The sequence below is a fragment of the Mustela lutreola genome, chromosome 1 (assembly GCF_030435805.1).
Source record: "Mustela lutreola isolate mMusLut2 chromosome 1, mMusLut2.pri, whole genome shotgun sequence".
NCBI classification, from domain to species: Eukaryota; Metazoa; Chordata; class Mammalia; order Carnivora; family Mustelidae; genus Mustela; species Mustela lutreola.
This window is the reverse complement of record NC_081290.1, coordinates 196,938,723-196,951,614: the sequence shown is the minus strand read 5'-3', so window position 1 is coordinate 196,951,614 and position 12,892 is coordinate 196,938,723. Positions and strand designations below refer to the sequence as shown.

General features: G+C 55.5%; 1 protein-coding gene across 5 annotated transcripts in view; it reads left to right on the top strand.

Annotated features, from left to right (window-relative positions):
- Positions 1-12,892, top strand: part of KIRREL3 (kirre like nephrin family adhesion molecule 3) — a 548,210-nt gene that overhangs the window by 496,463 nt on the left and 38,855 nt on the right. For all 5 annotated transcript variants that reach the window (XM_059184492.1, XM_059184482.1, XM_059184500.1 and 2 more), the window contains exon 6: positions 4,100-4,257. In XM_059184492.1, the coding sequence (XP_059040475.1) occupies positions 4,100-4,257 (158 nt within the window). The remainder of the gene's footprint in view (positions 1-4,099; positions 4,258-12,892) is intronic.

Here is a 12,892-nt window from a genome sequence, read left to right as displayed (position 1 = left end):
CCCAATGGATGTTGAGGGGAGCCCCCTCAGTGCTGCCCTTGGCCTGGCACCAAGCCAATTTTCCCAGCCTGTTCTGGCAAGATTGCCCAACCAAGTAAAACAAAACCATGAGTCAAATAAGCTTGATACCGTACGGTCACTGGGTAGGCTTCCAGGGAGCAATTCCAGAACAGGGCAGAAATCCTCAAACTCCCAGCTCCACTCTGCCCTCTGCCCAGCTGGTGTCCTGTGGGAAGGACATCAGATGGTCACCCCAGCCTACGCTCTGGTCCAGAAGCTTGAGGCCTTCTGATCACGGGATCCCTTCTTAGAGACAGCTGTGGGGCTGGGTGGCTTCCTCAGCTTCTCCCTGCAGCATCCTTTATTTCCTAAGAGGGCTTAAGGAACCTTAGTACAGAAAACAGATGGAAGCTTTACCTTCCTGGTGGAACCAGGACGCGCTTCCCGAGCCCATCCCCATCCTTCTCTGCCCTCCCTCGCAGGTAACTTTGGATGGTGCTATGCTCTCTGGCCTCAGTTTCCTCCTCTGTCAATGTGCCACCTGACTTGGTCTCCCTACCTCACCTTGCCGCTCAAGTTCCCCCGCCCCAGGCAGCAGAGCTCAAAGAAAAGTCCTCAAGGGCCCCCTCCCACACAGGGAGAGATGGGTGCCCGGCATAACCAGGACCAAGCGCCCCTTTGATCATGGGGCAGTAATTTGGGCAATGCATCCCTTTGGCCAGCAGTGCCCATGGAGCCGCCCCCTGTCTGAGCCCGAGCTGTGGCCTCCCCGGGCCTTCTGTCCAGCTCTGTGGCCCAGCTCTGCCCGGGGTGCCTTCCAGGCTTCCTCGGGCCTCAGTCACCCAACAGTTAATGCCATTTCCTCTTGACTGACAATGAGCACAACACCAAAACAGTCAACTATTTTTATCTCCGGATTAATCACAAAAGGCTAACGCTTCCACCTTCCCTGTGATTAAAAATTAGGAGACCAAACTCTATAGTGGTTCAGGATAATAACCAATCCTGTGAGGGCGACGTATGAATAATGCATCTCCGGGCCCCACGGCTCAGCCTCCCCCCACCTCCCCACCTCCCCCTCCGCTGCCCCACACCCAGCAGCCCCAGCTCCGGGCCAGTCTGAATGGAGAGGTAATGAGTCGCCCGTTCCGTCCGCGCTACAGCTGCCAAGAGCGACTGTTGATTTCTATTCAGTCTCCTGGCCCCCAAACTCCTCCCTCCTCACCCACTCCCACCCCACGCACCCCGGCCCCATCCGCACCCCCTCCTACCCCATCTGGTGTGCAGCGAGGCGAAGGCCAATCAATAATGCATAGCTACATGAATAACCGCATGATAACCACTTATTTAGGAAGATATAATCAGGACCCATTCTGAGGATGGATGTTCGTGTGTGTGAGCGTGTGTGCGCGCTCGGGTACTCATGAAGCGGGCGTCCCACTCCCCTCTCCCCTCCCCTGCGCTCCCTCTAATCCAATATTCCAAAACACAGGACTAGAACGGCAAGAAGGAAGCTCGGCCCCTCGTTGTATGTGGTTTTTAGAAAGACCTCCTCGGGCTCTGTGCTGCGATCAGAGTGGGATAGGCACCTGAGCAAAGGCCCCAGGGACAGCTGGTTCTCCAACCTGCTCGCACACTGGAATCCTCCCGAAGCTTGGGGGTCCACCGCCAGAGATTGGAATTTAGTTCGTGGGGTGCAGCCTGCCAATGGGATTTTTTTAAATCTCCCCAGAGTATTGTAATATGCAGCCAAGGTTGGAAACCACGGTCTCAGGCCCAAGACAAGTCGGCACCAGAAGGAACGGTCCGGATCTCCTGTTGTCCTTTCATATTTTGTATCCGGTGAAACTAAACCAGAAGGAGGGACCCCGTGCCCGAGTTCCCCCTTCTAATTTAGGGTACTTTCCACAGGACCATACCCTCTAGCTCTTCCCTGGAGAGTCCCAGAGACACGGGGTGGTCCAGTGTTTCTTCTATTCCTGACACTTGAAATGGTTCTTTCCAATGTCTCTTGCTCTCCAGCTCAACCCGGAGTGCCTCCATCCCGGACACCTACTGGAGAGAAAGCTGCCCCCACAGAAGAAAGGGGGGCAGGAGCCCCAGCCCCGGCCCTCCCTGCTGGAAGAGGCCCAGCATTGCACAGAGCTAAAATTCCCCTCATCAACAACTGTCACACCCCCTCCCCCCATTGTGGAAAGCCCTCATTAGCCTCCCTTTTGCTCTCTGGCCACACCAGCACCAAGGAGGCCTCCGGCACTAATGAGGGAGTTTGGGGTGGGCGGGGTAAGGGGTGTCATCCTCATTGTCCAGCCCACAACCAGCATCTGCCTGAGCCCAGAGCCCCCTGGGGAGGCTGGGCAGGGTTGGATGAGGCCAACGGCCTCTCTGGGCCAGGATCTCCAGTGGAGTTCTGGGGCTGCTAATAGCATCTTGGAAACCCCAAGGGTTTGTTTTTCCTCAGAAAATAGAAACATGGAAGTTGGTACTCACTGGGCTGTATAGTTCTGAACTGGGCCTCCTCCAGGCCAGGAAGGAAGGAGGCACAGACACAAGCTGAAGGGGCTGCTTTGCAGTTTACCTGGCCCCAGAGCCTCCTTTAGTCTCCTGGGTGCCCTAGGAGAGTGGCAGATGTGGGCAGGCCCTGGGAAGGGGAGGGAGGCCAGGCAGGTTGTGGGCGTGGGGCCCTGGGTCAGGACCGGGCTGGCAAAGCTGTTTGACCCTGCTGAGTCCATCTTCCCAGATCCCACCGGGCAGAAGCTTGCATAGGGCCTGGATGGAGACAAGGACCTTCTCCGGCAACTGGGCAAAGAAGGCCTTTTGTGCCAAGACCCCCATCCGTCAGCACCCGATTTCCCCTCCATCCATTCACTCAGCAAACATGCAGCTCAGCCCTCCTCAGGCCTCCAGAACTGACTGGCCCAGCACTTCCCTGGGGGTGGGGTGAGGGAGGTGGAGGAGAAGCCTAGGGACCTCCCAGGGAGTCTCCAGGGAGCCCTTCCCCTTCTGTGGTTTGTTTGTTGGTCCGGGGAGGAGAGGCAGGGAACCACAGAAACCTGAGACCCTCTAGGTGTCCCTAAGCGGGAACAGGAGAAGAGGCTCTGTGACCTTAGGCTAGTCATTAAACTTCTCTGGGCCTCTCCTCCAAGGGATGGTCACCTGTCATCATAAGTGCCCATCCCACATCCCAGGGTCGTCCAGGGGATCAAAGGGGTGACTCCATGGACTTGGCAAACGTGATGGAGCGTCTGCCAGCAACTGGGCCCTGTGCTGGGTCAGGTGGGATATGCAGCCGCTGCTATGGACATCTTCCCCACGGCAGCACCCCCACCTCTCAGGAGCCACAAGTCTCCGATCACCCCACTGTGAAACACAGCAGGAGAAGTGGGGAGCAGAGATTCGCCCTGACTCTGGGATGAGGCAGTTGGAGCCATTCTGGAAGAATCAAGCACTAAGGAGGTGTGAGGGTCGCATAGCCCTCTGAAACGCCATCTCAGTCTTGCAAGGTTGCCTGCCCCCTGTCCCCTGACCCCTGCAAGGGCAAGGAGTGGAGGGGAGCTGCAGGTGTCAGAGGCCCTGGCTTGGGGCCCGTTCCCCAGCAACCTTGAGCTAGTCACTTAATGTCTCGATTTCCAGATCTATGTCATTGGGATAATAATAATGTTTACCTTGCAAGACTGTTGTAAGGATTAAATCAGACGACAGATGTGACAGCGTTTTGTTTTTAAAAAAGAGAGAGAAGTTAAAAAGAAAGAAAGTACAGATATTATCTGGGCAGCGGAGCTTTGCCTCCCAATCTGATCTGTGAAACGGAGCTAATGATGCCGGCCCTGTCCCCTCACGGCTCATCGCGAGTGGCGGATCAGATGATGGCAGGAACATCGGCTGCAAATAAACATGCCGTGCATATGTCAGGGATTATTGCTGTTGTTGTATTATTGTTATAATACAAGGGGATTATACATTTTATTAAAGTATGATAATTATTGTTTGTCATTGGCTCCATAAAATCCACCCAGCCCAGCCTGCCAGCCCTGCTGGAGGCGAGCAGCGCCCTCAGTCTGACCTCTCTACCCCTCTCTCCTCCCCTCCACCCCTGCAGTGCCACCTGATGACCCGGTCATCCTGGGGGGGCCTGTGATCAGTCTGCGGGCAGGGGACCCCCTCAACCTCACCTGCCATGCAGACAACGCCAAGCCTGCGGCCTCCATCATCTGGTTGAGGAAAGGAGAGGTTATCAATGGGGCCACCTACTCCAAGGTGAGGCCTTGGGGCAAGGGGAGGAGCGGGGCCGCTGGGGGGGGGGGGAGAAGGGGGAGGGGAGGGGCTCCGGGGGGAGGGGAGGGGCCTCACCCGGAGAGCCCCCTTTCCCCAACTCTGCGCCTCTTGCACTGTGTGTGTGCTTTTTGTCTCCCATTCTTCCTTACCTCTCGTTGTCTTTTTCTCTCTCGCTCTATGTCAGTTTTTCCCTCTCATCCTCTGTTTCTATTTATCTGACCTTTTCTGTCTCCTGACTGTGCAACTCTGTCCTCCTCTCTTCTTTCCTGGGGTAATTGCTGGGCTCGGTCAAGACCCTAAGAATAGAATAAGGTCGGAGGAGGAGGCTCACGGACAGAAGTGGCCAGGGCCTAGGGTTGCTAGATAAAATACAGGACACCCAGTTAAATTTGAATTTCAGTATAAGTATATCCCAAAATATTGCATGGGGCATAATTATACGCCATACTTGGACTAAAAAGTTATTCACTGTATATCTGAAATTCAGATTTAACTGAGTATCCTGTATTTTTATTTGCTAAATCTGGCCAACTTTCCAGGGCTGTGAGGTAAGGCTTTTTAGGTTCTTGCCTGTCCAAGATGCCCGACTGAGGAAATCCAGCCCATAATCCCTTATGATCCCTTGCACCTGCTGTACCTATCTGCAGGGGTGTCTTTCTGTAATTCACACAAGGTACCATGAGCCGGAAATGCCCTGAACTTGCCCCTGTATACTTGGGTCTTTATTTTTTTTTTTTTAAGATTTTATTTATTTATTCGACAGAGAGAAATCACAAGCAGGCAGAGAGGCAGGCAGAGAGAGAGAGGAGGAAGCAGGCTCCCCGCCGAGCAGAGAGCCCGATGCGGGACTCGATCCCAGGACCCCGAGATCATGACCTGAGCCGAAGGCAGCGGCCTAACCACTGAGCCACCCAGGCGCCCAGGGTCTTTATTTTTTATATTTTTTGATGCTTTGACATCCCAAAGCCTTCCCAATGAGGAGGGACTGCCACTCCCAGGCTTAGCTAATCTCCTAGAGACGGGAAACCAAGCGCCGAGCACACGCCTTTGATATGCAAATAGCCCAGCATCCAAACCCTCACCACCTCCTTTTAACCAGCTGGGAGTCCGAGGTGCTGGCCTCCTCCAACTCTGAATCCTTAGGGCCTGGATAACTGGAGATCAGTCCTACAGCCAAGAGCTTCTGGAAATGATTCAAACCACCCAATCCCAAAACCTTTGTCCATTCCTTCCCACAAGAACCCCAACAAAGGCGGGCACCACATTTTCCCCTTGCTCCCCTTGCTGCCGGACCACCCCTGAGGCATCCCCGTGACCCTATGTGGAGCAGGGCTCCCCCTCCTCTTGGGGGCTGTAACAAATCGGGCACTCATCCCCTGATCTGCTGGCTTTCTCCTACCTGAATAAAAATAAGATCCCAGGTACAGGTTAAAGCCTCCCCCAACCAAACTCCACTCAAGGAAATTGTAAACAGAATCCCAGACCGCGTTTATATATCATAGAGCCTTTAAAGATGAACAGGATGGTGGAGGATGGCTGGTCCAGCTCCCTTGATGTACAGATAGAAAAGCAAGGCCTGAAAGAGAAGTGACTGCCCTTCTCAGTTGGTGAGTGGCCTGAACCACAGTCTCGCGGCACCCAGGGCTGCGTTCCTTCCTGTGTTCTCTCAGTACAGCCTTAGACAGAGGGACAGCTGCTGCCAGGTTGTGTCCGCCCCCAGGGCCAACCAGTGCGCCCAGGCTCTGAAACTGGAGGTCCAGGCCTCCAGAACCCCAGCTCGCTGCTTCCTGTGGCTCTCCTGGGCTTCAGAAAGTGGGGAGATGCATGACCCGTTCCCCACTCCTACCCCACCGTTCCTTTTCCTGGGTCTTGAAAAAATAAGCAAGGCTTTCATCACCAGTCGGGGCTATGAGGCCAAAATGACGCTTCTCTGAGGGTGTGTCTTTCCTGTCCAAACCTGACTCCCCGCCAAGGAGTCTGCCCTAGGGCTGCTGACAAGGCCCCACCCCGCCCTGGGCCCCCACCCAGATCCTGGTGCCAGAACCCAGGACAAATGCCTTCCCTCCCGCACAAGTCCACCCAGGGGGAAGCTGCCAGTTGAGAAATAAATCTCTCACTCCTGTCCTGGGCTGGAGCCGCCCCTGTTATGGCTGAGGGAATAGATCATCCAGACAAGGATGAAAAGGAAGGCAAGGGGTATTCCTTCCCATCTGGGCATCTGTCCAGTCCCTTCCTGAAGTTGGGTCAGCCTGCGGCCCCTGCCAAGATTTCTGTCCTGCAGAGGACACACCCCATGCAGGGAAGAGAAAGGTCGGAGTCACCCTGCTGTGCCCGTCCGGGGGTCACCTTGCCCCAGCGCATTGCATCACCCATGTGGTGAAGGGCCCTGGAAGAGCCTGGCAGGGTGCTACAGCAGGCCAGAGCAAGAGGCCATGCTCGCCCTCTGCACCCCCGTCCCAGCCCAGTTCACACTCCTGCAGACCGATGACCAGAAGGACAGCACCGGGCAGCAGGGGCCGGGGTTCCAGACCCTGCTCTGTGAATTTCAGGAGAGTCATTCCTTGAGCCTCAGTTTCCTCTCCGGTAAAATAAAGGGGTAAAATAAAGGGGTTGGATCAGACACTCTGTAGGAGTAGGGCTTAGGCTTCCATAACAAAATACTACAGACCCGTGGCTTAAACAACAGACATCTATCTCTCCCAGCTCCAGAAGCTGGAAGGCCAAGATCAAGGTGCCAGAAAGGAGGGTTGCTAGTGAGCTCTCTCTTCCTGGCAGAGGCACCTTCTCTCTGTGTCCCCATGTGGCCTTTCTTCTGTGTGTGCAGAGAGACAGATCTCTGGTGTCTCCCCCTCTACTTACAAGGACGCTTAAGTACCCTTATGACCTCATTTAACCTTAATTACCTCCTTAAAGGTCCTTTATCTATATACGGTCACACTGGGGTCTGGGCTTTACCATGTGAATTCAGGGGGCACACAATTCCGTCCAGAGCAGGTCCTTGCCAGCTCTGACAAGCAATAAACCTACGACTGACCCAGCAGTGCTCACGTGGAACCAGCTCTAGGGGCCACCACCCTCTGCCTCCCCCTCCTTCTCCCAGGACTGCAAGGACCAGTCACAGAGGCACTTCTGATGACCCAAAGGCATAGCAGCCCCAGAGGTGAGAGCTGCTGAAACAGAGAGAAACAGAGAGAGGATGTTAAGAGATCACTCAAATGTGCAAACTGTCAAGCCGTGCCCAGGGACCCCAGAACACATTGCCTGGGGCAGCCCTGCTGGCCCTGAGGTCAGAAGCCCTCAGTATTTGTCACCCAGTGCTGGTTAAGCCCATGTCCCCGGAGCTGGGCAGCCTCACTTCGAAACCAGGCTCCACCCCCTTCCAGCTCTGCCATGGTCAGCAAGAAAGCTACCTAACTTTGCAGTGCCTCAGTGTTCGCATCTGTATAGTGGGGAGCAAGAACAGTGCCTGCCGCAAAGGATGGCTGGAAGGCTGGAACAAGAAGAATGCCTTGCTGGCGGGCTCTCTGCCTGGCCCTCACTTGATCCTCTCAGGCTCCAGGGTGCACCTTGCTCTCCCCTTTCCTAGATGGGAATGTCCGTATGACTGTAGGGCTCCATAACCTATTATGGTAACTTAGTCTCTCTGCCTCAGTTTCCCAAGCTGCAAAACAGGGTGCTATTAGCCACAGACACCCATCAGGGCTGCTATGAACTTAAGGTGAGTGATGTACAGAAAGCACCTGGTGGAGAGTCAGAGCACCGGCCAGTTGTGTTAGACCTACCTCTCAGACCTCCATCCCAGATCTGCCTCCCCAGGAGTCATCCACTAACCCTGGTTTCAGGGAACCTTCTTTCTGCCATCCAGCATGTGGCCAGCAGGGGAAGGGTGAGCCAGCAGGACGGAGGACAACATCACTGAGGATGGCCAGGCCCCTTGCCCTGGGAGGAGAATCAGAAAAAGGAAGCCACCCTCTGCCCCCGCCCTGACCCTTGCCCCAGCCCAGGCTGTGGCACCTCTCCTTGAACATGCTGCCACCAACACTTTGGTGGCCGGAGTGCCTGGGGGAGTGCCTGGGACTCCTGGCGGGTGTCTAGCTGCAGAAGCCTGGGAGCTGGTAGCAAGGCCTCTCTCCAAGTCCCCTCTTCCTGGACGCCCAGCCTCAGGCTGCCTTCCCGGGCTAGACACCAGAATGGCAATCACGTGGCATTCATCTGGAAAGCCAGCAGCTACACAGACCAGGAGAGACAGGACAGGTTAAGGAAGAGGGGGGAAGAAAGAATGGCCTGAGCCCAGAGAGAAATCTTCCTGGCGAGCCAGCTTCCTGCTCTGTCTCCTACTTCCCCAACAGCTGATGGGCGGCAGATGAGGCCCTGACCCTGATTTGGGGGATGGGGGAGCAGGTAGGAAAGTTGCATAGTCTTAGGACTGCCTGCTCGCCTGCTCACCACAACCCCCCCCCCCCCCGCCCCATGCCAGTCACGTATATATCTACTAAGCCCCTCGCTCTCCAGGCCTCCAGCTTCAGGCTGCTGCCTACTCAAGGAGCCCTCCACCCCCCCACCACCAGGACATGGAGCCTCACTAGGGCCCTGTGCTAAGAGGAACTCTGGAACAATTCCTCTTAAGGCCTTCACTGGGGTCCAGCTCCCTCCAGGAACCCCTCTCACTCTGTATTCCCTCCAACCAGTCACCCCAGCAGCACCCGCATCGGCTTCTCTTAGGGGCCCAGAGTCTCCACGCAGCACGGCAGCCCCCACCCTCTTGACCTTCTTTGTGAAGGGTATCCATCCTCACCCAGAGCACAGGACTTGGGGCCCCAGGGATACAGGGTCTGCAGCCAATTACATTGTGGTTCTCCACCTTTCCTTACAGCCCTCATTGGAGCCACAGGACAAGAGCCCCTAACGGATCCCCCAGACAGCTATAAAAAGAGGAAGCAAAGAGATGAAAAAAAAAAATTTTTTTTTAAAAAAGGACACAGCAGGTGGGGGAGGTGAATGAAGGAGGGAGAAGAGGGAAGCCTTGTTGCCAGGCAATCAGGCCTCACTCCAGGGCTTTCCAGGCTGTTTGCATATCAATTGGCTTCCCAGAATTAGCACCAGGGTTGGGGCACCCACCCCGACTCACCCACACCCCCTCGTTCCCTCCAACCTCCACACAGCATGCCCCGCTCCACCCCGTCACCTGTGTTTCCCACACAGCCATCTCTAGGCTGCCCGCCTCTCCGTGGAGCCTCTGGGCTCTCCACTGCCCTCTGAGGCCCGGGAGGCCTTGGGAAGAGCCGAGCGGCTTCTGCTGCCCACACTGGACCAGTGCACGCAGAATGCACTCTGTGGCCCCAGCCCGCCCCCCAACGCCCCTCACCCCCCACCCTCCCACCCCCACCTCTTGTTGAATGCCAAGTGCCTGCCCTCGGGGATGATGCCTGGGGGCTGGGGACACAAGAAGCTGCACGGGGCACACGGGGTTTAGAGATGCCTCACACAGCCACAGGATTAGTCTCGAAAGCTCAGAAGCTGCTCATGGATGGGGGCCCATGGACACACACACACCTTTAGCGGAGGGGTAGAAAGCCCACCCACGAAGTCTGCTGCTCCCACACTCACTCCCGGGCACATGCCACTGATCCGCACCTCCAGATCCAGGTGGGCTGGGCCCTGGTAAAGCCTGAGGAGCTGCCATCTGGGTCACATGAACTGGGCTGGGGGACTCTGAGGCTAGCATTTGGCCCCACATTCCTCCCCACCAAGCTGGAGGAAGGGCTGCCTCGGTCCTTGGAGGCGGTGGCCTCAGAGACAAAGTAACTTGCCATTAATAATCCACTTACCCTCCCCGAGCTGATTTGCATGCTAATGAAGGTTTCTGGAGCAGGAGGTGCGAGGCTGGGGTTCGAGGTGTGTCCCAGGAGCCCCGTTCAGGGAAGGGAAGATGGACCAGGAGGAGCTGGGAGAGGAGGGAAAGTGGAAAGCTGGAAAGCGGGCTGGGACAGGAACCTACAAATGATAGAATGTTCCTTCCCCCGGGCCTGGCCTGTGGCTTCGAGGACCCAAAGTGCAAAGCCTTCATTTGTATGTGAGGGAGGGGAGGTAGGGGAGGGGAATGAAGGAAAAGAAAAAACAGAAAGAAAAGGAGCAAGGATAAGGAGGGACTGCTGAAGGAAGGGAAAGTAGGTTGAGAAGACAGACGGAGGCCAAGGGCAGGATGCCGCAGAGCAGACAGGCCACCAGATCCGAGGTGGGGGAGGGGCAGCCTTACACCTGCGGGTGAGACTGGTGTCCGATCCCTGGGAGCCGAAGCCCAGGGTGAGATGCTCCGCTTCCCAGGGGGAGCCAGCTGCTCAGGCCCTGCCTTCCCCTTGCTCTCCCCTTGCTTAATGAACACATCTCCCTTTTCTCTAATTAGGTGGAACAAACAACTTGAACCAGAATTTTTATTTCCCAGAAAAGCACATGCCTGGACACAGTAAATATGTCATTAATCATCATTCGGAGGCTCAGGAGCACCCTGGGTGTGGGGAGGAAGGGTAGCAGTCAGAGGGCCTAATTAGGAGCCCGGGCCTCCCTGCACCCCTCCCGCCAGCACCCGGGCAGCCCGCCTCCCTCCCACCAGGCCGGGAGCAGATCAATGGGAAAGGTGCCCAGCAGAGTCAAACTTAATGTAAATGTTCTTGTTAGCACAGTGTAAAAGTAAAGAAAGGGGGATGGGGAAGAGCCATACAGGCCTTCCCCACCTCCTCCCTCCCTCCACCCTACCCCAGGTCTTATTTCCATCCAGGAAATTGTTCTTATTAGTGCTTGGCTATTTATAGACACGTGAACCAGTACTGAGATAGGGCTTGGCTTGAGGCTCAACCACACGCCAGCCCCATGGCCCCCATCCCCATCCACTAGCCCTGTTCTGCTGGCCTCCAGTTCAGCTCCTGGCCCTGAAGCTGAGCTGGAGATCCTCAGCCCACTGATGGCCCCGCTCCAGGACCCCCGCTGCCACCCCACTTCCTGGGGAAGGAATGTGCCACAGGAGCCCACCCAGGCCCAGGTGATTCTAGAACGTGCGACAGAAATAGTCCAGACCCTTGCCTTGCTCCGTGGATCTCTCTGGCATCTCAGAATATGTCTTTATCTAAAGCAGGATGCACTTGTTCTAGACAGAGGCTCAGGGCATGTGCTCCGAGTGCTGGAGGCCACCAGCTTTGCTGACAAGGACCACACAGAGCTGAGGACCCCGAGAGCAGGTTCCAGGAGCTTACATACTGCTGCTGTTAAGTAACAAAAATTTGACTAACTAAATTTGAAGATCTAATTGGCTTCAGTAAATGATTCATGAATCAGGCTGCATCTCATCCAGCAAGTAGAAAGGAGTTCCAAGGAGGTGCACAAAAATGGAAGGTTTTTAAAGGCAGAGATGGAGAGGAGAAAAGGAAATAATAGGCAAAGAATGCCTCCTTTCAGGCAGGGTCCCCCTTAGGTAGAACCGAAGGATGACCTCCCCTGCGGACCAGGAGTTTCCAGGTTCGCTGGTTAAATGTCACATCCAGGGGGCGCCGGGGTCCGAAACCGCAGGAGGCTAGCTAGGCATTAGGTCTTGGTTTGCTGATGGGGGACCCTTAACCCAAGTGACTCCATTTTGGCCAGCTGTCTCCTTAGCACTGCTAAGTAGCTCGGTGAACTTAAAAGTCTGCTGACTCCCTCTCACTGTTCCCACCTTTAAGTGAAAATCTTACTAACCACCGTCTGGCTCGCAGGGAGCTGTGGGGGGAGGGTCACAGCCTCGGGGGTCACCGTCCTCAAATCCCAGCCCTGCCCGGCAAGTTTCTGACTCACTTTGAACTAAGTTTTCTTTTCTATTAAACAGAGCCAGTGCTCCCTTCCTTTCAGGGTCTGGTGAGAACAGTACTGGTACTATCTTAAGGGAGGTTTTGAGGAAGTAAAATCTCTTCATCTATCCTCTGGCTCCGAGCAAGTAGAATGAGACCTCTTCCGTCCGCCACCCTTCTCTGGAGGGAGCTCAGTAGCTTCCCAGGATCAAAGGTCTCTGAGTACTGGACTGAGTACTGACTGCTGCCCGACACAGCTCCCCAGCACCTACCTTGCTGGGTCCCCAAGCCACCAGGGAAGTAGCTGGAAAGGAGCACAGCACGGCCTCACGGCCCCCACTGGAAATGGAAGGCGGGAACCCAAAGCTTTCAGATTTGCCTTTGTTTCCTAGAGCCGCCCTCACCATGTCCTGCAACCAGTGCCTAGAACAACCGAAATGTATTGTCCCGCCTCCTAGAGGCCAGAGAGTCTGAAATCGGGGTGTCGGCAGGCTGTGCTCCCTCCAGGGAGAGTCCTCCCTTGTCATCTCCCCTCCTCCTGACTCCTGGAGTCCCTTGGCTTGTGGCCACATCACTCCCGTCTCTGCCTGTCTTCCCATGACCTTCTTCCTCGTTCCTTTCTATGTCCTCTCCTCTCCTTCAAAGTACACCAGTCATTGGATTTGCCCTCCCGCACCCCATCCAGGATGATCTGGAGATCCTTAACTAATTACACAATACTCCGAAGACCCTATTTCCAAATCAGATGACATTGTGACGCTCCAAGAAATTAATTGGGGGGGGGCACTCTTCAGCCCATTACA